This window comes from Microcaecilia unicolor, chromosome 2 (assembly GCF_901765095.1).
Source record: "Microcaecilia unicolor chromosome 2, aMicUni1.1, whole genome shotgun sequence".
Classification (NCBI taxonomy): Eukaryota; Metazoa; Chordata; class Amphibia; order Gymnophiona; family Siphonopidae; genus Microcaecilia; species Microcaecilia unicolor.
The window spans coordinates 127,943,818-127,969,687 of record NC_044032.1 but is presented as its reverse complement, the minus strand read 5'-3'; the positions used below and the strand labels follow the sequence as shown (position 1 = coordinate 127,969,687).

General features: G+C 50.0%; 1 protein-coding gene across 2 annotated transcripts in view; it reads left to right on the top strand.

Annotated features, from left to right (window-relative positions):
* Nucleotides 1–25,870, top strand: part of TNPO1 (transportin 1) — a 541,716-nt gene that overhangs the window by 66,165 nt on the left and 449,681 nt on the right. For both annotated transcript variants that reach the window (XM_030193299.1, XM_030193300.1), the window contains exons 3-4: nucleotides 741–816; nucleotides 9,177–9,326. In XM_030193299.1, the coding sequence (XP_030049159.1) occupies nucleotides 741–816; nucleotides 9,177–9,326 (226 nt within the window). The remainder of the gene's footprint in view (nucleotides 1–740; nucleotides 817–9,176; nucleotides 9,327–25,870) is intronic.

Sequence of the window (25,870 nt, the reverse complement as noted above, 5' to 3'; positions counted from 1 at the left end):
ATGGGAAAATTCCTTCAGCAGCTCTCCCATCCTCTGGCTTGAGTAATAGGAGCAGGAACAGCAGATTGGTAGTATAAGGAACATTTTTCTTTGAAATGCAGTATACAATTTTTCCAGCAATCCTTAGCTGAAATAACTGATTTCTCCTTTTTCTGTTACAGCAAGTATAACATGTTGATGCTATTACATTGAGTTACTGTGTATTTTATTGCATGAACATTTGATTTGCAAATTTGAGTCTCTTTTTATAAGTAAACTTATGTGCATGCACTAGAATCCAAGGAAATATGAATAAATGCAGGTTCCTTAGCTAAGAAGTGGTGATAAAACAGCAGAGCAGGTAACTCTGATGGTTTGCAGTTTCTTTTTTTTGCTGTACTAATTAGGCTCGAAGCTCTAAAACTTGTTACTGCAACAGAGCTTGTTCTTTTAATCTTAAAATATACCCAAACATAATTTTTTTTTTTTTTTTTGAAAAATGAAACATTAAGCTTATTAGCTTGCTCTGTTGAAAAGCATTGGTTTTTTTTCCCCCCTGGTTGATCCACATATAGAACACTGTACATGAGATTTTGAGCTCATAGATCTCTTCACAAAGTTTAGAAGCTCATACAATATTTGAATTATTTTTTGTTGTTTTTTTAAAGATATAGCAAATGTTTTTGTGTTTGGGGGTGTGTGTGTGTATTTTATTTTCAAGTGGGTGGCAGAAAGATCTCCTTAACTAACGTTACCTACAGAGACTGGAACAGCTGAATCAATATCCGGATTTCAATAACTACCTGATCTTTGTTCTTACAAAATTGAAGTCTGAAGGTATGGTTTGTTTGTTTTTTTTCTAGGAATTTTGCCCTGGAAATTGGTACAACAAAAATTAAAATTGTTGTAGATTTCTGTTTGTTTTTCCAATAACTTGGTAAATATTCTATAAATTTGGTTATTTTTTTTTTTTCTGAAGACAAGTAGTTTATCTGATTCATGCTGATGCTGATTCATTTTCCAAGAAAATCTTGCGAGGTTTAGGAAGAGCTTATTGGCGGATAATGTGGGGTATAAATGTCAAAATAAATTGTGGAGAGAATGGATGATAAATATCTTTTAAATAAGAAGGAAACCTAATCATGCCAGCTTGTGGAGATGCGTGAAGTGGTCAGGGAGACCTGGTGAGCACTCACTATTGTCCAATTTATTTTCTGTGAAGGTTGTACATCTTCTTTTATATCAGCCATAAACTGCTTTGCTGTGTCTTTTGGATATTAAAAGGTGCTAAGTTCATGAGACTCCTTAGGAAATTTAGTCACGAGAACAGAGCTAACCCCTTACCTCATTGATGTCCGTCAAGACACAGTAGCTGCAGTGTCTGAGCATGCACAAATAAATAGGATGCTACAGCTGCCATTCTACGTTCTCACTTTGCATGAGTGAGTAGTTAAAGTTTGGGAGAGTGCACATCGGCTATTTTGCTTGTTTGGTGTCTTGGGTTGTATGAATCTCCTTGTGTTTAAACTTATCCAGTGTGATTCCATTTTTTTCTGCATGCAGCATTTCAACCAGCTTTTTGTTTTCTTTGATCCTACTAGACCTAGTTTTGTAGGTCCTAAATAAATTATATTGGGTCTTGTTTTATGCTCAAGCAGGCCTAACTCTAGAATGCATATTTTAAAATTCATAATATTGCAGTGGTGGTGGCCCATCTAAGATGGCCTCCAGTGAGGTGATTTGGAAGTTCAGATTGTGTGTTCATATCATTGCTTTTTGGACACGGTCTTCTGAAATCTGACATGACAGGTTTGGTTATCTGCCCATCAGAGTGTCTTTGGTTAGGAACATCTTTCTTCCCATGCCCCAGTTTCTTTCATGTTGTTTAAAAGAAAATTAGTCTGTCAGTTTCTTTTGCTGTTGCAGTTCCCCCCCTCCTTTTTCTGTTGGAAGGCAACTTTTCACATGGAACACTCATTTGTGTGATTTAGTTATCTTGCTTGTACATGGAGAAGCTGTTCTTGCTAACTTCTGTTGTCTGCGGATATCAATATATTCAGCAACATGTTGCACACTTCCTTGTCATCAAGCAGATGCAGCCATTACAGATGGGTTGTGTCCATCAACCAGCAGAAGGAGATAGAGAGCACACTTTTTTCAGTGCCTCATACCAGCTTGCTCCACTGCCTCTCTTCAGTATTCTCTATCTCCCCTAGCAGAGTGGTTGCAGCTTCTTCGAGCTCCATCTAAAATCTGCCTGGAGGTTGCTCCTGTGCTTTTGCCAGTTGTTAGCAGGGGTGTTTGAGGCTATAGCAGCTTCACTTTAAAGGCACATAGGTTCACCCTTTCCCTGCCTTACCCATACCTCCGTGGATGTGGACACATTGCTTAGCTTTCCCTGTCCTTCCCCACCAACAGTGGATGGAGGCACATAGGTTCGCCCTTTCCCTGCCTTTCCCACTCACCTGAGCCTCCGGAGTTCTATTTACCTCTGCTTTCCTCACAGCGTTAAAAAAAAAAAAAAGGAACAGAGGTTTTTCCTTGCCTTTTTCTGTGGGACCGGAGCTGTGATACTCGGTCCAGTGAGGTAAGAGTGTTTTCTGACTCCTCCGGGGTGGGCCCGCGATCGGGGCGATTTGGCGCGAACCGCCATTTTGAATTTTACCGCCGTTTTCGGCGATGGCTGCGGAGACAGTAAAGCGTTGTTCCAAGTGTGGCAAGCGCAGATCAGTAGCGGGGCTCTGTAAATCGTGCTGTACAGACGTTAGAGCCGGCCCAAGCATGGCGAGCGACGATTCTTCGCGCTCTTAGCTGGCAGCGGACGCCATTTTGAATTTACCACATGGTGCGACCTCTGCTGAGACGGAGAGTCCTGAGCCCGGGGGGAGGCCTCTGAGTGAGGCTGATATGAGAGCTACTAGCCCCGGCAGAGATCCGGGTGCCCAGGGTGAGTTTTTCTCCCCTGATTTTGTCTTATTAATGCATAAAGCATACATGCTTAAACAAGATCTCCCACAAAGCCCTGCAGGGGCCTCTTCTAATGCCCCCCCCCCCCCTGGTGGATTCTAGCCTGGGTATGCCCTCTGAGGCTTTATTCCCTGATAATTGGCAGAATATGAAGCGCAGAAGGGCTCTTTCCCCTTCAGAGAGTGCTGCACCTCCATTCCCCCCCCCCCCCCCCCCCACGTGGTCGGGCTGTGAGGATTCGGAGGACTCTGGCAGGCCTTCATGGTCTGAGGAGCCAGAGTCTGGTGCAGAAGTGACTCAGGATCTGGACGATCCCTCCGCGGTGAGGATTTTCCACCTTGATGAGCTGCCAGCGCTTATTTCTGATGCCCTGCAGGCTCTCTCTATTGAGGACCCTGCCAGTGGCACAGCCTCCTCTGTGAATCCTAGGATGGCTAGTACCAAAAAGCCTGCTCGAGCCTTTCCTTTGCATGACTCCATCCAAGAGCATATTTCGGCTCAATGGGCTGACCCCGAGGGACCTTTGAAAGTTTCCAGGGCTATGGGGCAATTATACCCTCTGAGGAGCATATGGCTCGCTTTGCTATGCCTAAAGTGGATGCCCTAGTCACAGCTATGACAAAGAGAACTACCCTCCCTGTTGAAGGATATGTTGCCCGGAAGGATATTCAAGACCGTAGACTGGAATCAGCACTTAAACGGTCCTTTGAAATTGCAGGTCTCACTATTCGGGCGTCTGCATGCAGTTGTTATGCTGCTAGAGCTTGCCTGGCTTGGTTGCAACAGGCAGTGGAACAGCCCGGTGATGGCGCGGAGCCCTTTTTAGATGTGGCTCCGCGGATGGAGTCGGCCTTGTCCTTTCTTGCTGATGCCTTTTATGATATTGTCAGAGCTTCGGCTAAACCTATGGCAGTAGCAGTGGCGGCTCGTCGTCTTCTTTGGCTACGGCATTGGGCGGCGGACATGGCCTCTAAGCAAAGGTTGGTGAAGTTGCCCTTTCAAGGCCTTCTCCTGTTTGGTGAGGAGTTGGAGAAAATTGTGAAGGGCCTGGGTGAGGCTAAACCCCAGCGCTTGCCCGAAGATAGGCCTCGGCCTTCCTCTAAGGGTGCGGCGGTCCACTCCTGTTACAGACCTCGCTTCCGTGAAGCTCGAAGGTACCGCCCGGGGCGTTCTGCTGGGTTCACTTCTCGTGCCCGTTTTCAGCAGAGGAACTCCTTTCGCTCGGACAAACGTTCCACAGCCACTGGCTCAAGGCCTGGAGTTCAGGGGCGACCCTCTCAATGATGGTGCGCCGGCCCTCTCCTCGAGTCCTGTCATCGGAGGACGCCTTTCCCTCTTTGCCGAGGATTGGGCCAACATTTCCTCAGATCAGTGGGTCTTGGACCTGATCAGAGACGGTTTCAGAATAGAATTCGTCTCCCCTGTAAGAGACGTGTTTGTGGAGTCCCGATGCGGTTCTGCCGCCAAACGGGCGGCGGTAGAGGAGACTGCAAGGTCTGATTCAGTTAGGGGCCGTGTCCCCGGTACCTCCCGCCGAACACGGCTGCGGCCGCTTCCATCTACTTTGTGGTGCCGCGAAAAGGAGGATCTTTTCGCCCTATTCTGGGCTTAAAAGAATTAAACAAGTCCCTGAGAGTGCGGCATTTTCACATGGAAACCCTGTGCTCCGTCATTGCGGCGGTACAGCCAGGAGAGTTTCTCACGTCTCTGGACCTGAAAGAAGCTTACTTGCACATAACAATTTGGCCCCCGCACCAGAAGTTTCTGAGGTTTGCGGTGATGGGAAAGCATTTCCAGTTCCGGGCCTTGCCTTTTGGCCTCGCCACAGCTCCCTGCACCTTTTCGAAGGTTATAGTGGTAGTAGCTGCCTTTCTAAGGCGAGAGGGTATTCTGGTTCACCCGTACCTGGACGACTGGCTCATTCGAGCAAACTCTGCTGCAGAGAGTCAGCATGTAACAGCTAGAGTGGTCTCAGTACTTCAATCTCTGGGCTGGGTCGTCAATTTGGCCAAAAGTCACCTGACCCCCTAGCAGTCTCTAGGATATTTGGGGGCCAGGTTCGACACAGCCTCGGGGTATGTCAACCTACCCAAGCAAAGGCGGTGCAAGCTTCAGAATCAGGTCCGTCTGCTCCTGAGGATTCCCCGCCCGTGAGCTTGGGACATTGTCCAGCTGCTTGGATCGATGACGGCCACCATGGAACTGGTGCCCTGGGCGAGAGCGCACCTGAGACCTCTAAAGTATGCTCTATTATAAGAAATGATTTGTCTTTGGGGAAAGAGCTCTAGAGCACTCGCTACTGTTTATAATTTAAGAGCAGGCGCTGTATTTATACGTTTTAGGATATTAATTTCTCCACCAATCACCAAAGGTGATAATTGCAATAAATTAAGTATATATAAAAGATACCATATACTCAGAACACAAAGAGACTGTATTTTTAGCTTCAAAAAGGTTGATTTAATATACAAATCATGTAAACCAAACGAGAGGTAGGTCTTACAGATCTTTACAGATAATCTGTGCTTAAGTAAAGTAGCTGGTCTAGATCAAAAGTTATGTTACTTACAAGTCCTTGTTACATAGTATGAACAGCGCCATAACAGCTCTACTCCAAAGATGATCTCCAGTATCTCAGGATTATCAGTGCATACTCTCTTGGCTCCCTGCGGCTCGACTCAGTATGGAGTGGTGGCTCTCACAGCATGCTGCGGCGAGGAATGCCGCTGGCGCTCCCCGATTGGTGCCTAGTGGTGACAGATGCCAGCCTGAAAGGCTGGGGCGCACACTGCAAGGGGAAGCATGCCCAGGGTCTATGGACACCCGAGGAGTCGGAGTGGTCCATCAACCGCCTAGAGTTGAAAGCGGTGTTTCAGGCGTTTCTGGCTTTTCAAGTGACCCTGGAAGGATTTTTTTTTGTTACATTTATACCCCGCGCTTTCCCACTCATGGCAGGCTCAATGTGGCAGGCAATGAAGGGTTAAGTGACTTGCCCAGAGTCACAAGGAGCTGCCTGTGCCGGGAATCGAACTCAGTTCCTCAGTTCCCCAGGACCAAAGTCCACCACCCTAACCACTAGGCCACTCCTCCACTCCACTGATTGGCTGTCAGAGTGATGTCGGACAACACGACAGCAGAGGCCTACATAAAACGACAAGGCGGCACTCAGTGCAGAGCTGTAGCCAAACAAATTTGCCACTGGGCCGAGCTGCATCTACAGTTTTTGTCGGCAGCTCACATTGCAGGTCAGAGCAACGTGCAAGCCGATTATCTAAGCAGGCATCAGATCGATCCAGCAGAATGGGCACTTGCAGATGAAGTATTCCTGCAGATATGTGCCAAGTGGGGCAAGCCCGTGATGGATCTAATGGCGACAAGCATCAATGCCAAAGTCCTGTGCTTTTTCAGCAGACGGAGAGATCCTCGCTCGGCGGGGTTGGATGCCTTGGCTCAATCCTGGCCTCCGGGCCTACTGTATGTGCTCCCTCTGTGGCCCTTGATAGGGCGAGTGCTCCTGCGGATTTGGCTGCATCCAGGAGAAGTGGTTCTCGTTGCCCAGGAGGCCTTGGTATGCGGACCTCCGACAGATGCTCATAGAGGATCCCCTTCAGTTACCTCTGGTTCCCAACCTGTTGTCACAGGGTCCGGTGACCATGGAGGACGCCGGCCGATTTGGTCTTATGGCTTGGCGATTGAGAGGGCGCAATTGAGAGGCAAAGGCTATTCCAATAAAGTAATTACCACTCTCCTGCAAGCCCGCAAGCATTCCACTTCCGTGGCTTAAGCCAGGATTTGGCGCCAGTTTGAAGTCTGGTGTGCTTCCAAAGAGATCACACCCCTGCGGGCTCCTGTCTCGCCGATTCTGGACTTTTTGCAGGATGGTGTACAAAAAGGCTTGGCCTATAATTCCCTGCAGGTGCAAGTGGCAGCGTTGGCCTCCCTTCGTAGCAAGGTTGAAGGCGTGTCTTTAGCTGCTCATCCAGATGTGGCACAGAGGGGTGCTTCGGCTCCGTCCTCCCGTTCGTGCACCTTGTTCAGCTTGGAACCTGGGGCTAGTGCTGAAAGCCCTTCAGGGTGCTCCCTTTGAACCGCTTCGGCGTGCTTCAGAGACAGATTTGACACTGAATGTCATCTTTTTAGTGGCCATTACTTCGGCGAGACGGGTGTCAGAGCTCCAGGCGCTGTCCTGTAGAGACCCTTTTCTGCAATTTTCAGAGTCCGGGGTCACAGTTCGGACCGTGCCTTCCTTCTTGCCTAAGGTGGTTTCAGCATTTCACCTAAACCAACCTATTTTATTGCCCTCCTTTGTCAAGGAGGAGTTTCCAGAATCTTTTGGGCAATTGCACCTGTTGGACGTGCGCAGGACTCTGCTGCAATATCTGCGAGTTACTAACTCTTTCAGGACCTCTGATCATCTGTTTGTTTTGCTATCAGGTCCTCGCAGAGGGTCTCCAGCGTCTAAAGCCACTATTGCCCGCTGGCTCAAAGAATCTATCTTTTCAGCTTATTTGCTTGCTGGCCGGCCTCCGCCTGATGCCTTTAAGGCGCATTCCACTGGAGGAATTTCCTCTTCTTGAGCTGAAACTGGAGCACTCTCTCTTCAAGAGATTTGTAGTGCAGCAACATGGGCTTCTAAGCTCTTTTGCCCGACATTACAGGCTGGATGTGGCTGCCAGGAGGGACACACATTTTGGAGCGCAAGTGCTGGCGCGTGGTGTGGCTTGTTCCCACCCTATCTAGGAATTGCTTTGATACATCCCATCTGTAATGGCTGCATCTGCTTGATGACAAGGAAGGGAAAATTAGGTTCTTACTGTGATAATTTTCTTTCCTTTAGTCATAGAAGATGCAGCCATGATCCCTCCCTGTCTGATTGCTATCTGCTGTAAATCTATTTCAGGTTCTGTTCATGTTTCCTGGAGATTCCGTACTTGGGAGAAAGTCGGAGAACAGTCTTCAGGATTCTTGTTCAATTAAAGGAGGATGACTTAATTCCCTCCAGTTTCATGTTTTGGAGGATGAGTTTATTCCCTCCAGTTATGTCTCAGTGGAGGATGAGTTTATGCCCTCCGGGAGGATGTTTCATTCCCTCCATTCTGAGTTAATGCCTTTTGTTGTAGGGCCATCGTTCGCTGTGAGGAAAGCTCATGTTATTCCCATTGCGGTTTGCCATACTGCTTTAGAAGCTTCAAATACTGAAGAGAGGCAGTGGAGCAAGCTGGTATGAGGCACTGAATAAAGTGTGCTCTCTATCTCCCTCTGCTGGTTGATGGACACAACCCATCTGTAATGGCTGCATCTGCTATGACTAAAGGAAAGAAAATTATCACGGTAAGAATCTAATTTTCCCTTCTCACCTTAGAGTTGGATGCTGCATAGCATTATGAAGGCTCAGTGTGATTGATCTGGAACTCCTGTGCTTGTTAGAGGGGGAGGGGGGGAAGCACTTAGGCATTTTCAAAAGAAGATACAAGCTAGAATTGGGACGTCCTGCTCATAATTTCCAGGAAGTCCCATCTCTCTGCAGTTTTTGAACAGGAAAGATGTCCCAGTGAACTCAGAATCTGTTGGGCAATGGAATTCTCTACCTTTCGAACTTTTGTTTGCTTTTCCTTTTAACAAAATATATGGCTTTAGGTTCGGCTTTGTTTGTTCTTTTTGGTTCCCCCCCCTCCTTAAACTCACCATAAAAAGATAAATCTGTTGAGTATATTGAAGATACATTAGTAAGAAAGATAGAAATATTGAAACAGAGAAAAATGAAGGCAGTTAAAGATTATATGGCCTATCCATGCCATCTACTATCCCTTCCTCTCCCTTGACATCCTGTGTACTTTCCTAGCCTGCTTGAATTCAGGTAGGTTTTTGTCTCCATCTCCATTGGAAGGCTATTCCATGAATTCACCCTTTATTTCCTCAAGTTACTCCTGAGTCTGTCCCCTTTACGGTCATCCTAGTTCTCTCATTCCAAAGATTTCTTTCATTTGAAACTCACCTGTTCACTTATGCTAAGGAGGTTTTTAAATGTGTTTTTATTTTCTTCTGCCTTTCTTTCAAAGTAATACTTATTGAGATCTTGGTCTTGCTTTATGATGACCATGGACCATGCTGCAGAAAATTGGCTGTAAAGTGTGTAGCTTTCTGTATGAATTTCAACTGGCATTTAATGTCAAGAATTTGCTGATGTATAATTTTAATTGAAAGCTGAATGCAGTTTTGTTTTCTTGCAGATGAACCGACACGGTCTCTGAGTGGACTGATACTGAAAAATAATGTGAAAGCACATTTTCAAAATTTTCCAAATGGGGTGACAGACTTCATTAAAAGTGAATGTCTCAATAATATTGGTGACTCTTCTCCATTAATCAGAGCAACTGTTGGTGAGTTGCCAGCTATGTGTTTGTCTTTCTGTGCATTTGAGGAATGGGGCAATTGAATTCATCTTCAGAGTTTTTGCATTGTTCTATACTGATTCTATAAACAAGTTTTGTGCAAAATGTGTCACTATGTATGTGTTTGTTTTTTATTTTTATTTTTTTTTTTAAGTGTGGGTGGAACAGGCTCTGTATTGAGATTTACCCCATTGACTTCCAAAATATAAGAAACGAGGAGGATAGTATTTTAATTTTCAAATTTGCTATAAGGGACCTGGTTTTATTTTTTATGGGGGTGGGGAGCAGAGCTCTACTATCCTGTTGGTGAGTCGAGTCTTGGGGGTTGGCAATTCATGACCTTTGGTAACTTGCACAAGATTAGTATTCACAGTTGGAAGTGTGTTGGTCCATCAAACACTTAGAGGTGAAGGCAATTCAATTACCACTACAGCAGTTTGCCCTCTTGAGTGGGAAACCAGTCTGGGTGATGTCACAATATCACAGCAGTGATTTAACGTATAGAGGTAAGGAGGAACCATGAGTGCTGTGTTGGCACTGGAAACCAAGTGCTGTGCAGATGGACATAAATTCATCTCATGAGGATGGAGAATAGAGACCAACCGAAACTGGTTTGTGTTATGGCTGAAACCAAATCTGTGGCTGTTTCAGCCAAAGCAGACACTGAAAAATCGTGCCTGCCCTCCCTTCTGACAAAAAACAGATTCCCACAGCATCAATAAACCCTTGCAAGACCTACAAGCAAGGCACCGAAATAAAATTGTAATGGCGACTGCCAACAAAGTTTCACGCCTAAGAGAATTTGCTGACTAAGCAGCAAACCGGCGACTCCAACAAAAAAAATCCATAGAAATGGCAGTCAAAATAAGGGAAGAAACAGCCCCCAAAAGTGCAAAAACCATCCTGCTGACTGAAGAACAAAGTTAGGCAGAAGATACCAATACTCAACAGCCATCGGCACCGGCAGAAGCCTCCACTTCCTCCAGCCCAGCTGACGGCATCGGTATCGACGGCCGGTTCTTCGGTACCGGTATCGATGTCGGCGAAATATGCACCGATGGCATCGACCCCAGGAGCACAGGTCCCGTCGGCCCGCCGGTCCTCCGGTGACGGCAGGGGTGAGAGGCCGCGTGGGCAGGTGGCCCCGGTCACTCCCTCTACCCAGGGCCCTCGGGACCGAACCCTGTCGGACCCGGTCCCTCGAGGCCGAGGGGGATCTACCTCCTCCTCCTCCATTCCACCTAGCGCCGATGACGGGCATCGCAAGAAATCAAAGAAGCACCGTCATCGGTCGCCATCTATGCATCCGGCCCCCGGCGCCGGAGAGGCGTCGATGCCGAGGAAGCGTCCGCGTCGAGAGGAAAGGTTCACCTCTGTAGTAGAGGTACCACCGCGTCAGGGTCCCAGCTCTTCGGTGCAGACTCCTGGACCCGAGCAGCTTCTGGCACCGACGCCTCTACCGGCCCCCCCGTCTTTCCCGGCAGCGGGCCTGGACGAGTGCCTCCGAGCCATCCTTCCGGGGATCCTGGAAGGGCTGATGCGCCAGTCGGTTCCGGCGCCGGGGGTGCTTGCGCCCTCGGCGCCGTTGACTGTGGCGCCGGCGAGCTGTAGCCCGGTGCCGAGGCCTTCGACGCCGACGCCGCTTGCGGCGCCGGTCTCGACCGCCACGCAGGTGGAGTCCCCGTCGACGTCAATGGAGGGAGCTTCATCCCCGCCGACGCGGGAGTCCACCGCTCGACGACACCGAGGCCTCGGTGCCTCGACGTCGAGCCGGGCCCGGTTGAGGACTCAGCTGCACGAGCTTATGTCCGATACCGAGGAAGAGGCCTCATGGGGGGAGGAGGAGGACCCCAGATATTTCTCCTCAGGAGGAGTCTGTGGGCCTTCCCTCCGACCCCACGCCTTCACCAGAGAGAAAGCTCTCGCCTCCTGAGAGCCTCTCCTTTGCCTCCTTTGTCAGGGATATGTCTATCTGCATTCACTTCCCCGTGGTCTCTGTGGATGAGCCGAGGGCTGAGATGCTCGAGGTCCTCGACTATCCATCACCACCTAGAGAGTCCTCCACGGTACCGTTGCACAATGTCCTTAAAGAGACACTGCTTCGGAACTGGGTGAGACCACTATCTAATCCCACCATCCCCAAGAAAGCAGAGTCCCAATACAGAATCCACTCGGACCCAGAGTTAATGCGGCCCCAATTGCCTCGTGATTCGGCGATCGTGGACTCTGCTCTCAAGAGGGCACGGAGTTCGAGGGATACCGCCTCGGCGCCCCCGGGGCGGGAGTCTCGCACTCTGGACTCGTTTGGGAGGAAGGCCTACCAATCTTCCATGCTCGTGACCCGCATCCAGTCTTACCAGCTCTACACGAGCATCCACATGCGGAATAATGTGAAGCAACTGGCGGACCTGGTGGACAAGCTCCCACCGAAGCAGTCCAGGCCTTTTCAGGAGGTGGTCAGGCAGCTGAAGGTGTGCAGAAAGTTCCTGTCCAGGGGTATATATGACACCTGTGACGTGGCATCTCGTGCTGCGACCCAAGGTATAGTGATGCGCAGGCTCTCATGGCTGCGTGCCTCTGACCTGGACAACCGCACCCAGCAGAGACTGGCCGATGTCCCTTGCCGGGGGGATAATATTTTTGGTGAGAAGGTCGAGCAGCTGTTGGACCAACTGCATCAGCGGGAAACCGCCCTCGACAAGCTCTCCCACCGGGCGCCTTCAGCATCCACCTCAGCAGGTGGACGTTTTTCCCGGGCCCGGCATTCTGCGCCCTATGCTTTTCCCAAGCATAGGTACACCCAGCCGGCCCAAAGGCCTCGTCAGGCACAGGGACAGTCCCAGCGCGCTCGTTCTCGTCAACAGCGTGCGCCTAAGCAGCCCCCTGCGCCTCCACAGCAAAAGCCGGGACGGGCTTTTGACTGGATCCATGGGAACATAGCCGCCCTCAAAGTGTCCGTACTGGACGATCTGCCGGTCGTAGGGAGGTTAAAATTTTTTCACCAAAGGTGGCCTCTCATAACCTCCGACCAGTGGGCTCTCCAAATAGTGCGGTGCGGATACGCCCTGAATTTGGCCTCCCTGCCACCAAATTGTCCTCCGGGCGCTCAATCTTTCAGCTCCCATCACAAGCAGGTACTTGCAGAGGAACTCTCCGCCCTTCTCAGCGCCAATGCGGTCGAGCCCGTACCACCCGGGCAGGAAGGGCAGGGATTCTATTCCAGGGACTTCCTTGTGGAAAAGAAAACAGGGGGGATGCGTCCCATCCTAGACCTGAGAGGCCTGAACAAATTCCTAGTTCAGGATGCTTTCCTTGGGCACCCTTCTGCCAATGATTCAGAAAAACGATTGGCTATGTTCCCTGGATTTAAAGGACGCATACACGCACATCCCGATACTGCCAGCTCACAGACAGTATCTCAGATTCCGCCTGGGCGCACGGCACTTTCAGTATTGTGTGCTGCCCTTTGGGCTCGCCTCTGCCCCACGGGTGTTTACAAAGTGCCTCGTGGTGGTAGCGGCGTATCTCCGCAAGCTGGGAGTGCACGTGTTCCCATATCTTGATGATTGGCTGGTCAAGAACACCTCGGAGGCAGGAGCCCTCCGGTCCATGCAGTGCACTATTCAACTCCTGGAGCTGCTGGGGTTTGTGATAAATTACCCAAAGTCCCATCTCCAGCCAGCCCAGTCTCTGGAATTCATAGGAGCTCTGCTGAATACCCAGACGGCTCAGGCCTTCCTTCCCGAAGCGAGGGCCAACAACCTCCTGTCCCTGGCTTCACGGACCAGAGCGTCTCAGCAGATTACAGCTCGGCAGATGTTGAGACTTCTGGGTCATATGGCCTCCACAGTTCATGTGACTCCCATGGCTCGTCTTCACATGAGATCTGCTCAATGGACCCTAGCTTCCCAGTGGTTTCAAGCCACCGGGAATCTAGAAGATGTCATCCGCCTCTCCACCAGTTGCCGCACTTCACTGCACTGGTGGACCATTCGGACCAATTTGACCCTGGGACGTCCATTCCAAATTCCACAGCCCACGAAAGTGCTGACGACGGTTGCATCTCGCCTGGGGTGGGGAGCTCATGTCGATGGGCTTCACACCCAGGGTCTGGGGTCCCCCCAGGAAAAGGATCTGCAGATCAACCTCCTGGAGCTCCGAGCGATCTGGAACGCACTGAAGGCTTTCAGAGATCGGCTGTCCTACCAAATTATTCAAATTCGGACAGACAATCAGGTTGCAATGTATTACGTCAACAAGCAGGGGGGCACCGGATCTCGCCCCCGGTGTCAGGAAGCCGTCGGAATGTGGCGTTGGGCTTGCCAGTTCGGCATGTTCCTCCAAGCCACATACCTGGCAGGCGTAAACAATAGTCTGGCCGACAGACTGAGCAGAGTCATGCAACCGCACGAGTGGTCGCTCCATTCCAGAGTGGTACGCAAGATCTTCCGAGAGTGGGGCACCCCCTCGGTGGACCTTTTCGCCTCTCAGACCAACCACAAGCTGCCTCTGTTCTGTTCCAGACTTCAGACACACGGCAGGCTAGCGACGGATGCCTTTCTCCTCCATTGGGGGACCGGCCTCCTGTATGCTTATCCTCCCATACCTTTGGTGGGGAAGACCTTACTGAAGCTCAAGCAAGACCGCAGCACCATGATTCTGATAGCGCCCTTTTGGTCCCACCAGATCTGGTTCCCTCTTCTTCTGGAGTTGTCCTCCGAAGAACCATGGAGATTGGAGTGTTTTCCGACTCTCATTTCGCAGAACGACGGAGCGTTGCTGCACCCCAACCTGCAGTCTCTGGCTCTCACGGCCTGGATGTTGAGGGCGTAGACTTCGCTGCGTTGGGTCTGTCGAAGGGTGTCTCCCGTGTCTTGCTTGCCTCTAGGAAGGATTCCACTAAAAAGAGTTACTTTTTCAAGTGGAGGAGGTTTGTCGTTTGGTGTGAGAGCAAGGCCCTAGAACCTCGTTCTTGCCCTGCACAGAACCTGCTTGAATACCTTCTGCACTTATCAGAGTCTGGCCTCAAGACCAACTCAGTAAGGAATCACCTTAGTGCGATTAGTGCTTACCATAATCTTGTGGAAGGTAAAGCCATCTCTGGAGAGCCTTTAGTCGTTCGCTTCATGAGAGGCTTGCTTTTGTCAAAGCCCCCTATCAAGCCTCCTACAGTGTCATGGGATCTCAATGTCGTCCTCACCCAGCTGATGAAACCTCCTTTTGAGCCACTGAATACCTGCCATCTGAAGTACTTGACCTGGAAGGTCATTTTCTTGGTGGCAGTTACTTCAGCTCGTAGGGTCAGTGAGCTTCAAGCCCTGGTAGCTCATGCTCCGTATACCAAATTTCATCACAACAGAGTAGTGCTCCGCACTCACCCTAAGTTCCTGCCGAAGGTGGTGTCGGAGTTCCATCTTAACCAGTCAATTGTCTTGCCAACATTCTTTCCCAGACCGCATACCCGCCCTGCTGAACGTCAGTTGCACACATTGGACTGCAAGAGAGCATTGGCCTTCTACTTGGAGCGGACACAGCCCCACAGACAGTCGCCCAATTGTTTGTTTCTTTCGACCCTAACAGGATAGGGGTCGCTGTCGGGAAACGCACCATCTCCAATTGGCTAGCAGATTGCATTTCCTGCACTTATGCCCAGGCTGGGCTGACTCTGGAGGGGCCATGTCACGGCTCTCAGTGTCAGAGCCATGGCAGCGTCGGTGGCTCACCTGAAGTCAGCCACTATTGAAGAGCTTTGCAAGGCTGCGACGTGGTCATCTGTCCACACATTCACATCACATTACTGCCTCCAGCAGGATACCCGACGCGACAGTCGGTTTGGGCAGTCTGTGCTGCAGAATCTGTTTGGGGTGTAAATCCAACTCCACCCTCCAGGACCCGAATTTATTCTGGTCAGGCTGCACTCTCAGTTAGTTGTTCTTCGTAGGTCAATTTTCTGTTGTACCCTCGCCGTTGCGAGGTTAAATTGACCTGGGTTCTTGTTTTGAGTGAGCCTGAGAGCTAGGGATACCCCAGTCGTGAGAACAAGCAGCCTGCTTGTCCTCGGAGAAAGTGAATGATACATACCTGTAGCAGGTGTTCTCCGAGGACAGCAGGCTGATTGTTCTCACCTACCCTCCCTCCTCCCCTTTGGAGTTGCGTTTCATCACTTTTGCTTGTCATTCATCTGAGCGGGAACGGTCACGCACGGGCGGGAAGACGGCCGCGCATGCGCGGTGGGCGTGCCCTGCGTGCGGGACCGCCCGCGAACTTTTGTTCCGGTTGGTGGGGGCTGACACGGACGTCACCCAGTCGTGAGAACAATCAGCCTGCTGTCCTCGGAGAACACCTGCTATAGGTATGTATCATTCACTTTCCCGGTGTGGCAAGCGCAAATCAGCAGCAGAGCTCTGTAAATCGTGCTGTACAGGTGTAAGAGCCGGCCCGAGCCTGGCGAGCGATGATTCTTCCCGCTCAGAGCTGGCAGCGGACCCCATTTTGATTTTTCCGCATGAGCCCGGGGGGGGGACCTCGAATTGAGGCTATTCAGGGAGCGGCTAGCCCCGGACGGGATCTGGGTGCCCAGGGCGAGTTTTTCTCCCCTGATTTTGTGTTGTTATTGCATAAAGCATACATATTGAAAAGAGCTGCCAAGGGTCGTCTGAGGCCCTTCTATTGTCTCCCCCCCCCACCCCCCCGGTGGATTGTGGCCTGGGACTGCCCGCTGAAGAGCTAATTCCCCTTCAGTTTGTGGTGCACTTCCTCCCCCCCCCCCCCCCCCCCCCCCCCCCGTGGTCGGGCTGTGAGGATTCGGAGAGTTCTGCCAGGCCTTCGTGGTCTGAGGAGCTAGAGTCGTGCAGAATTACCACGGGATCTGGATGATCCCTCTGTGGTGAGGATTTTCCACCGTGATGAGCTCCCAGTGCTTATTTCAGATGCCCTACAGGTCCTTTCTATTGAAGAGCCTGACAGTGGCACGGCCTTCTCTGTGAATCCTAGGATGGCTAGTACCAAAAAGCCTGCTTGAGCCTTTCCTTTGCATAACTCCATCCAAGAGCTTATTTCCGCTCAGTGGGCTGACCCCGAGGGACCTTTGAAAGTTTCCAGGGCTATGGGGCAATTATACCCTCTGCGTGAGGAGCATTTGGCTCGCTTTGCAATGCCTAAAGTTGATGCCCTAGTCATTGCGGTGACAAAGAGAACTACCCTCCCTGTTGAAGGAGGAGTTGCCCTGAAGGATATACAAGACTGTAGGCTGGAAGCAGCATTTAAACGGTCCTTTGAAATTGCAGGTCTTGCTGTTCGGGCGTCTGCATGCAGTTGTTATGCTGCTAGAGCCTGCCTGGCTTGGTTGCAACAGGCAGTGGAACAGCCTGGAGATGGAGCGGAGCCCTTCTTGGATGTGGCTCCGCGGCTGGAGTCGGCCTTGTCCTTTTTGGCTGATGCCCTTTATGATATTGTCAGAGCTTCGGCTAAACAAATGGCTGTAGCAGTGGCGGTTCGCCGTCTTATTTGGCTACGACATTGGGCAGTGGACATGGCCTCTAAGCAAAGGTTGGTGAAGTTGCCCTTTCAAGGCCTTCTCCTATTTGGTGAGGAGTTGGAAAAAAAAATTGTGAAAGGCCTGGGAGATCCTAAACCCCAGCGCTTGCCCGCAGATAGGCCGAGGCTTCCTCCAAGGGCCAGGCAGTCCACTCCTCTTATAGACCTCGCTTCCGTGAAGTTAGAAGGTACCGCCCGGGGCGTTCTGCTGGGTTCACTTCTCGTGCCCGTTTTTCAGCAGAGGAACTCCTTTCGCTCAGACAAGCGTACCGCAGCCACCGGCTCTAGGCCTGGAGCTCAGGGGTGACCCTCTCAATGATGGTGCGCCGGCCCCCTCCTCGCTTCCTGTCATCGGAGGACGTCTTTGCCGAGGAGTGGGCCAATATTTCCTCAGATCAGTGGATTCTGGACCTGATCAGAGATGGCTACAGAATAGAATTCAACGCCCCTGTAAGAGACGTGTTTGTGGAATCCCGATGCGGTTCTGCCGCCAAACGGGCGGCGGTAGAGGAGACTTTGCAAGGTCTGATTCAGTTAGGGGCCATGTCCCCGGTACCTCCCGCCGAACACGGCTACGGCCGATACTCCATCTACTTTGTGGTGCCGCGAAAAGGTGGGTCTTTTCGCCCTCTTCTGGACTTAAAAGAATTAAAAATGTCCCTGAGAGTGCGGCATTTCCACATGGAAACCCTGTGCTCTGTCATTGCTGCGGTACAGCCAGGAGAGTTTCTCACGTCTCTAGACCTGAAAGAAGCTTACTTGCACATACCAATTTGGCCCCTGCACCAGAAGTTTCTGAGGTTTGCGGTGTTGGGAAAACATTTCCAGTTCCGGGCCTGCCTTTTGGCCTTGCCACAGCTCCCCGAACCCTTTCCAAGGTAATGGTGTTAGTAGCTGCTTTGCTCAGGCAAGAAGGTATCAGGGTTCACCCGTACCTAGACGACTGGCTCATCAGAGCAGACTCTGTAACAGAGACTTATCAAGCTACAACCAGAGTGGTCTCAGTACTTCAATCTCTAGGCTGGGTCGTCAATATGGCGAAATGTCACCTGACCCCCTCGCAATCTCTAGAATATTTGGGGGCCAGGTTCGACACAGACTTGGGCTATGTATACCTACCCGAGCTAAGGCGGTGCAAGCTTCAGAATCAGGTCCGTCTGCTCCTGAGGATGCCCCGCCCGCGAGCTTGGGACATTGTCCAGTTGCTGGGATCGATGACAGCCACATTGGAAGTGGTGCCCTGGGCGAGAGCGCACCTGAGACCTCTACAGTATTCCCTACTTCAGAGATGGTCTCCAGTTTCTCAGGATTATCAATGCAGACTTTCTTGGCTCCCTGCGGCCCGACTCAGCATGGAGTGGTGCCTCTCAGACAGCATGTTGCGGCGAGGAATGCTGCTGGCGCTCCCCGATTGGTGTCTAGTAGTGACATGCCAGCCTGAAGGCCTGGGGCGCACATTGCAAGGGGAAGCATGCCCAGGGTCTATGGACACCCAAGGAGTCAGAGTGGTCCATCAACTGCCTGGAGTTGAAAGCGGTGTTTCAGGCGCTTCTGGCCTTTCAAGTGACCCTGGAAGGATTGGCTGTCAGAGTGATGTCGGACAACACGACAGCAGTGGCCTACATAAATCGACAAGGCGGCACTCCGTGCAGAGCACTGGCCGCGCAGGCTGAACAGATTTGACACTAGGCCGAGCTGCATCTTCAGTTTCTGTCGGCAGCTCACATTGCAGGTCAGAGCAATGTGCAAGCCGATTATCTGAGCAGGCATCAGATCGATCCAGCAGAATGGGAACTAGCAGATGAAGTATTCCTGCAGATATGTGCCAAATGGGGCAAGCCCGTGATGGACCTTATGGCGACAAGTTCAAATGCCAAAGTCCCATGCTTCTTCAGCAGACGGAGAGATCCTCGCTCGGCAGGGTTGGATGCCTTGACTCAGCCCTGGCCTCGGGCCTACTATATGTGTTCCCTCCATGGCCCTTGATAGGGCGCGTGCTCCTGCGGATTCGGCTGCACCCAGGAGAAGTGGTTCTCATCGCCCCTTGGTATGCAGACCTCCGACAGATGCTAGTGGAGGCTCCCCTTTCTTTACCTCTGGTACCGAACCTGTTGTCACAGGGCCCGGTAGCCATGGAGGACGCCTGCTGCTTTGGTCTTATGTCATGGCGATTCAAACACAGTCATTTCCATTCTCCTGCAGGCCTGCAAGTGTTCCACGTCCGTGGCTTATGCCAGGATTTGGCGCCAGTTTGAGTCTTGGTGTGCTTCAAAAGCGATCACACCCATGTGGGCTCCTGTCTCGCCGATTCCGGACTTTTGCAGGATGGTGTACAAATAGGCTTGGCCTGTAATTCCCTGCGGGTGCAAGTGGCAGCGTTGGCCTCCTTTCGTGGTAAGGTTGAAGGCATGTCTTTAGCTGTTCATCCAGATGTGGCACGGTTTCTTAGTGGGGTGCTCCGGCCTTCCGTGCGAGCACCCTGTCCAGCTTGGAACCTGGGGCTAGTTTTGAAGGCCCTGCAGGCTTCTCCTTTTGAGCCGCTTCGGTGAGCATCGGAGAAAGATTTGACACTAAAGGCCGTTTTTCTTGTGGCCATTACTTCGGCGAGACGGGTGTCAGAGCTCCAGGCGCTGTCCTGTAGAGACCCATTTCTGCAATTCTCACAGTCCGGGGTCACGGTTCGGACCGTGCCTTTTTTCATGCCTAAGGTGGTTTCAGCGTTTCACCTAAACCAGCCTATTTTCTTGCCCTCCTTTGGTAAGGAGGAGTTTCCAGAATCTTTTGGGCAGTTGCACCTGTTGGATGTGCGCAGGACTCTGCTGCAGTATCTGCGAGTTACTATCTCTTTCAGGATCTATGATCATCTGTTTGTTTTGCTATCAGGTCCTCGCAGAGGGTCTCCAGCGTCTAAAGCAACTATTGCCCGCTGGCTCAAAGAAACTATCTTTTCAGCTTATCTGCTTGCCGGCCGGTCTCCGCCTGTAGCCTTTAAGGCACATTCTACCAGAGCGATTTCTTCCTCTTGGGCTGAAACTGGAGCACTCTCTCGTCAAGAGATACGCAGTGCAGCAACATGGGCTTCTAAGCTCTCTTTTGCCCGACATTACAGGCTGGATGTGGCTGCTAGAAGGGATGCGCATTTTGGAGCACAAGTGCTAGCGCGTGGGGTGACCTGTTTCCACCCTATATAGGGATTGCTTTGATACATCCCATGCGTAATGGCTTCATCTGCTTGATGACAAGGAAGGGAAAATTAGGTTCTTACCTTGGTAATTTTCTTTCCTTTAGTCATAGCAGATGAAGCCATGAGCCCTCCCTGTATGATTGTCTGTATGCTGTGAATCTGTTTCAGGTTCTGTTGTTGTTTCCTGAAGTTCCTTCCTTGGGAGAAAGTTGGAAAACAGTCTCCAGGATTCATGCTCACTTATAGGAGGATGAGTCCATTCCCTCCAGTTTATGTTTTGGAGGATGAGTTTATCCCCTCCAGGAGGTTGCATGTATCCCCTCCAGTTATACAATAAGAAGGACGAGTTTATTCCCTCCAGGAGGATGTGTTCATTCCCTCATTTTGAGTTCATGCCCTTGTTAAGGGGCCATCGTTCGCTGTGAGGAAAGTTCATGTTATTCCCATTGCGGTTTGCCATACTGCTTTGGAAGCTTCAAATACTGAAGAGGCAGTAGAGCTGGCTGGCCATGAGGCACTGTGAAAAGTTGAGTGCTCTCTATCTCCCCCTGCTGGTTAATGGACACAACCCATACATAATGGCTTCATCTGCTATGACTAAAGGAAAGAAAATTACCAAGGTAAGAACCTAATTTTCTCGTTCTTCTCTTAATCCAATCTCAACACCTGAATGGGGCCGCAGTTCAGGCCCTTGAGACAGGTCTCCTTGAACAATCTTGCCCCTGAGACTGTTTTTCTGGTTGCCATTTGCTTTGTCCAGGATAGTCTTAGTTTCATGATCTGTCCGGTAGGCATCCTTGTTTCATAGTGGATGAGGCTGTTTTCCTTCGTATGGTTCTTGCCAAAAATGATTTCGCCCTTTCATGTAAATTAGGTGGTGCCGCTTCCCGGCCTTCTCGATAGACTCATTCTGTCCAGAAGCTCCCAGAGGTTGGATGTCCGCAGAATACGTTTGCAGTATCCAGAAGTTATAAATAACCTTCTGGAAGACGCATTCTATTTTGTTTCAGTCCATGCAAAGGGGAGGTGACTTCTGTGGTCTCTGGTGCACTGTATTAAGGCAACAATTGAAGTGTTATAATTCCTTTCATTGGAAATGATTTTGGTTGGGTAGAGCATGCACATCCCACGTGAGTACAGGAAATGCCCTGGGTGGAGGCCTGCCTAGTTACACCTGAAGATATTTGAAAGATGGTGTGTTGCTTGTCATTACATTCATTCGTGAAGCATTACAAGATTGTTCTAGCTGAGGGTGACATAGTAACATAGTAGATGACGGCAGAAAAAGACCTGCACGGTCCATCCAGTCTGCCCAACAAAATAATTTCACGTGTGTTACTTTTTGTGTATACCTTACCTTGATTTTTATCTGCCATGGTCAGGGCACAGACCGTATAAGTCTGCTCAGCACTAGCCCCGCCTCCCACCCACCAGCCCCGCCCTTTATCATTTTCACTGCCCTTCTCTGTACCTTTTCTAATTCCAGTATATCTTTTTTGAGATGTGGTGACCAGAATTGCACATAGTATTCGAGGTGTGGTCGCACCATGAACCGATACAAAGGCATTATAATGTCCTCATTTTTGTTTTCCATTCCTTTCCTAATAATACCTAACATTCTATTTGCTTTCTTAGTCTCTGTCACACAATGAGCAGAGGGTTTCAACGTATCATCAAACAATAGACAATTGCAGCAATACAAATATTCAAATAATACAAAGTATGGGATAGTACACTACTTACAAGGTCAACACAATACGTAATAGAACATTTTAATTTACAGTGTGTAGGGTATAGCCCAGTTTTCTTTTATGGGCATGACAACTTGGGTAGGTAGCATTGAGATGCCTTTGACAAAGCTGTGATACAGGGGGCCTTAGCTTTCCCTGCTCAGTAGGATATTGAGATAGATATAGATATATATAGAGATATATAGATAATATTGGACTGGTCTAGCAGGAGGGAAAGGAAATTTCCATAGCGTGCCACAGATCAATCAAGAGACGAGTGGGTTATGTCCCCCTACCAGCAGGTGGAGATAGAGAGAACTTCAGAGTCTTAGTATATGTAGACCTGTGCAGCCAGCTTACTCTCGGTATTCTCTATCTCAGCAGGTGGATGGACATATCCTGTGCGGCTCTCTGGATTGAGGTTGCTCCTAGCCTGTTCCCTCAGGATTAGTTGAGCTAGGGGTTTGTGGCCATGTAGAGCCAGTAAGGGGTATTCCTGGTGGGGCCAGGTCCCTCCCCTACCCCTGTTCTGGTGCCAGGCTTGGAATAACTCCTGGGCACTCAGTCTCTGATTCTCTCTGCAACTCCTGCCTCTTAAAAAAAAAAAAAAAAAAAAAAAGACGAAGATAAAATTAAAGCATAGCAGAAGGTGAAAAGAACTTTTCAGCTGTTCATTGGACACGCCAGCGGTTGGTGTTTTTCTTTCTTTGGGCTGTGGTGTTACTTTTCTATTGAGGTGAGTATTAATTTCTTATTTACTTGGGAGCGTTTTCGTGGCCCTAGACGCGGATGTGTTTATTTTGGGCGCTGGCAGGGGGGCATTATTAGAGCTCCGTTCGTGTTTCCATACTGCGTTGTGCTTTTGGAGAGTTCACCATTGCGGGCGCCATCTTGTGCTGGGCCTTACTGATTCGCGCGGGCTGGAAAACGGGGCGATAGGAGCTTGTCCGGCCCGACTTCTCTTGCGGTGAGAAATTTGCGAGGGTGGTCCCTTGTTTCCCTATTGGGACGGCTGGTGACTCTGGGAAGGTAGCTGATGCCTTTTTTTGGGTTTCTTTAGGGCAGCGTTGTTTGGCAGCAAGAGAACGGGATGTTTATTTGCGCCTGTCTAGGTTTGCCTGCGCTATTCTTCTTTGGTTCCCGGTCCTTCTGGCAGTGTGATAGGGGGCACTTTTCCCCTCCTTGCGGCTGTATGTTTGTGGGGGGTGAGGTCTTATTCCCTCAGCTTCCCTCCCTGGCTGACTTGACTAGCGCCGCTATCATTTTTAGCTGCAGATGTGCATGCGGGGGCAGCACATGGGTGTGCTTGCCTACGCTCCTCTTTTTAGAGGTTACTGGTGGGCAATCAGGTTTGATCCCACTGTACGGAGGACAGTGGTTTGGGTGCAGCTAGGCTCTCCTCTTAAGTTTTCCTGGTTGCCATGCTGTTCTTGTTTCTAGCTGGCTTGAGCACAGCTGCTTTCGCAGATCTCTCTGCTGTTCCTGCTTACTTTCTTTCTTTTGTCCATAATTGGATGTTGTTAGCGCTCTACTATTGGAAGCCTGTGCCGGTTGCAGGCACCGAGTCCTGCTAGGTCTATAGGTCTTCAGAGGGTGTCGTGTGGAGTTGTTAGGTAAATAAATTTGCTGACGACGCAAAGTTATTCAAAGTTGTTAAATCGTGAGAGGATTGTGAAAAATTATAACAGGACCTTTCAAGACTGGGAGACTAGGCATCTAAATGGCAGATGACGTTTAATGTAGTGCAAAGTGATGCATGTGGGAAAGAGGAACCTGAATAGTAGCTACATAATGCAAGGTTCCACGTTACGAGTCACCGACCTGGAAAGGGATCTCGGCGTTGTTGATGATGATACGTTGAAATGCTTTGCTCAGTGTGCTGTGGTGGCTAAGAAAGCAAATAGAATACTAGGTATTATTAGGAAAAGGAATGGAGAACAAAAGTGAAGGCGCTATAATACCTTTCTATCGGTCCATGGTGTGACCGCACCTCGAATACTGTGTTCAATTCTGGTCACTGCATCTCAAAAAAGAAATAGTGGAATTAGAAAAGGTACAGAGAAAGGTGACGAAAATGATAAAGGGGACGGGACAACTTTCCTTTGAGGAAAGGCTGAAGAGTCTGGGGCTCTTCAGCTTGGAGAAGAGATGGCTGAGGGGAGATATGATAGAGGTCTATAAAATAATGAGTGGAATTGAACGGGTAGACATGAATCGTTAGTTTATTCTTTCCAAAAATACTAGGACTAGTGGGCATGTGATGAAGCTACAAAGTAGTAAATTTAATACGAATCTGAGAAAACGTTTCTTCATTCAACTTGTAATTAAACTCTGGAATTTGTTGTCAGAGAATGTGGTAAAGGCAGTTAGCTTAGTGGGGTTTAAAAAGGGTCTGGACAGCTTTCTAATGGAAAAGTCCATAGATCATTATTAAATTGACTTGGGAAAATCCACTGCTTGTTTCTGGGATAAGCATCACAAAATGTATTGAGCTTTTCTGGGATCTTGCCAGGTATTTGTGACCTGGATTGGCCACTATTGGAAACAGGATACTGGCCTTGATGGACCTTTGGTCTGTCCCAGTGTGGCAGTACTTATTAAGTCCAGTGCCGCTGGCTCCTCTGGAGAGGAGCAGCTGCCTGGCCTTTTCAAAGAGGATGTGTTGGGCCCCCTCGGTGGTCCGGTGTGGGCAGGCTGTCCTGTTTCAGGATGAGTGAGCCTACATCACCTTGTATCAGTGGGTCCTGGAGGTGATAGAAAGGGGTCCTGTTCCCAATGCTTTCGTGATCTCTGTGGCTGCGCCCTAAAATAGTAAGCAGTCATTCTCTCTCTCAATCTTCAGTACGTTTGCTCTCTTGGAGAGCTTGTACCACCAGCAGAGCCCAGTCAGGGCTGGTATTCCATCTATTTTGTGGTCCCAAAGAAAGGGGGGGTTCCTTCTGGCCTGTTCAAAGGGGTGAACACTTGCATGCAGGTTCAGCACTTTCGCATGGAGACTCTGTGCTTTGTCATTGCATCTGTTCAGCTGGGGGAGTTTTTAATTTCCCTGGACCTCACGGAGGCATACCTGCATATCCCCATTGTGAATTTCCACAGGAGGTATTTGTGCTTCTGTGTGCAGGGACAGCATTTTCAGTTTTGAGCTTTGCCTTTTGGCCTGGTTATGGCAGCATGCACCTTTTCCAAGGTTATGGTGGTGGCTGCGCACCTGAGATGACAAAGGATGCGAGTTCACCCTGTACATGGCCAATAGAGGCAGAGTTTGTTCAAGCCACAGCTCAGGTGGTTTCTCTTCTGGAATCCTTGGGTCAATTCACAATTAAGCCTAAGAGTCACTTGGTGCCCTCTAAGATGCTGGAGTATATGGGGTCCGGTTCGACACAGTCCAGGGGATGGTATTCCTCTCGGAGGAGCCAGCACTAAAACAGTAGTTGTGCAACCTTCAGATGCCCATGGTTTGGGACTACTTGCAGCTTCTGGCAATTCTGAAGGTTGCACTTGGGCAAGGATCCACATGCATCCTTTGCAGCAGGCCCTTTTGACGTGGTGGTATCTGGCTGATCAGGATTTTCACCATCCTTTTCCTCTCACACCCAAGGCACGCCTCGGTCTGGACTGGTGGGACAGTATGGGCCCATCTATTGAAAGGGGTTTCTCTGTATTCCTCTCAGTCTGTTTTGGTCACCATTGATGCGAGTCTTCTCGATGGGGGGGGGGGCTAACTTCCTGGTTTATGTAGCTCAGGGCCTTTGGTCAAGCCAAGAAGTGGCTTTGACCGTTCCAACTACCGCCCCATCTTCCTCCTACCCTTCCTCTCCAAGATACTTGAAACGCGCTGTTCACAGCCGCTGCCTTGATTCTTCTCTCCTCTCGTGCCATCCGCTATCCACTTCAATCCGGTTTTCGCCCTCTACACTCGACAGAAACGGCACTCACTAAAGTCTGTAATGACCTGTTCCTTGCCAAATCCAAAGGTCACTACTCCATCCTCATTCTCCTTGACCTATCCGCCGCTTTTGACACTGTCAGTCATAATTTACTTCTTGCTACACTATCCTCATTTGGGTTCCAGGACTCTGTCC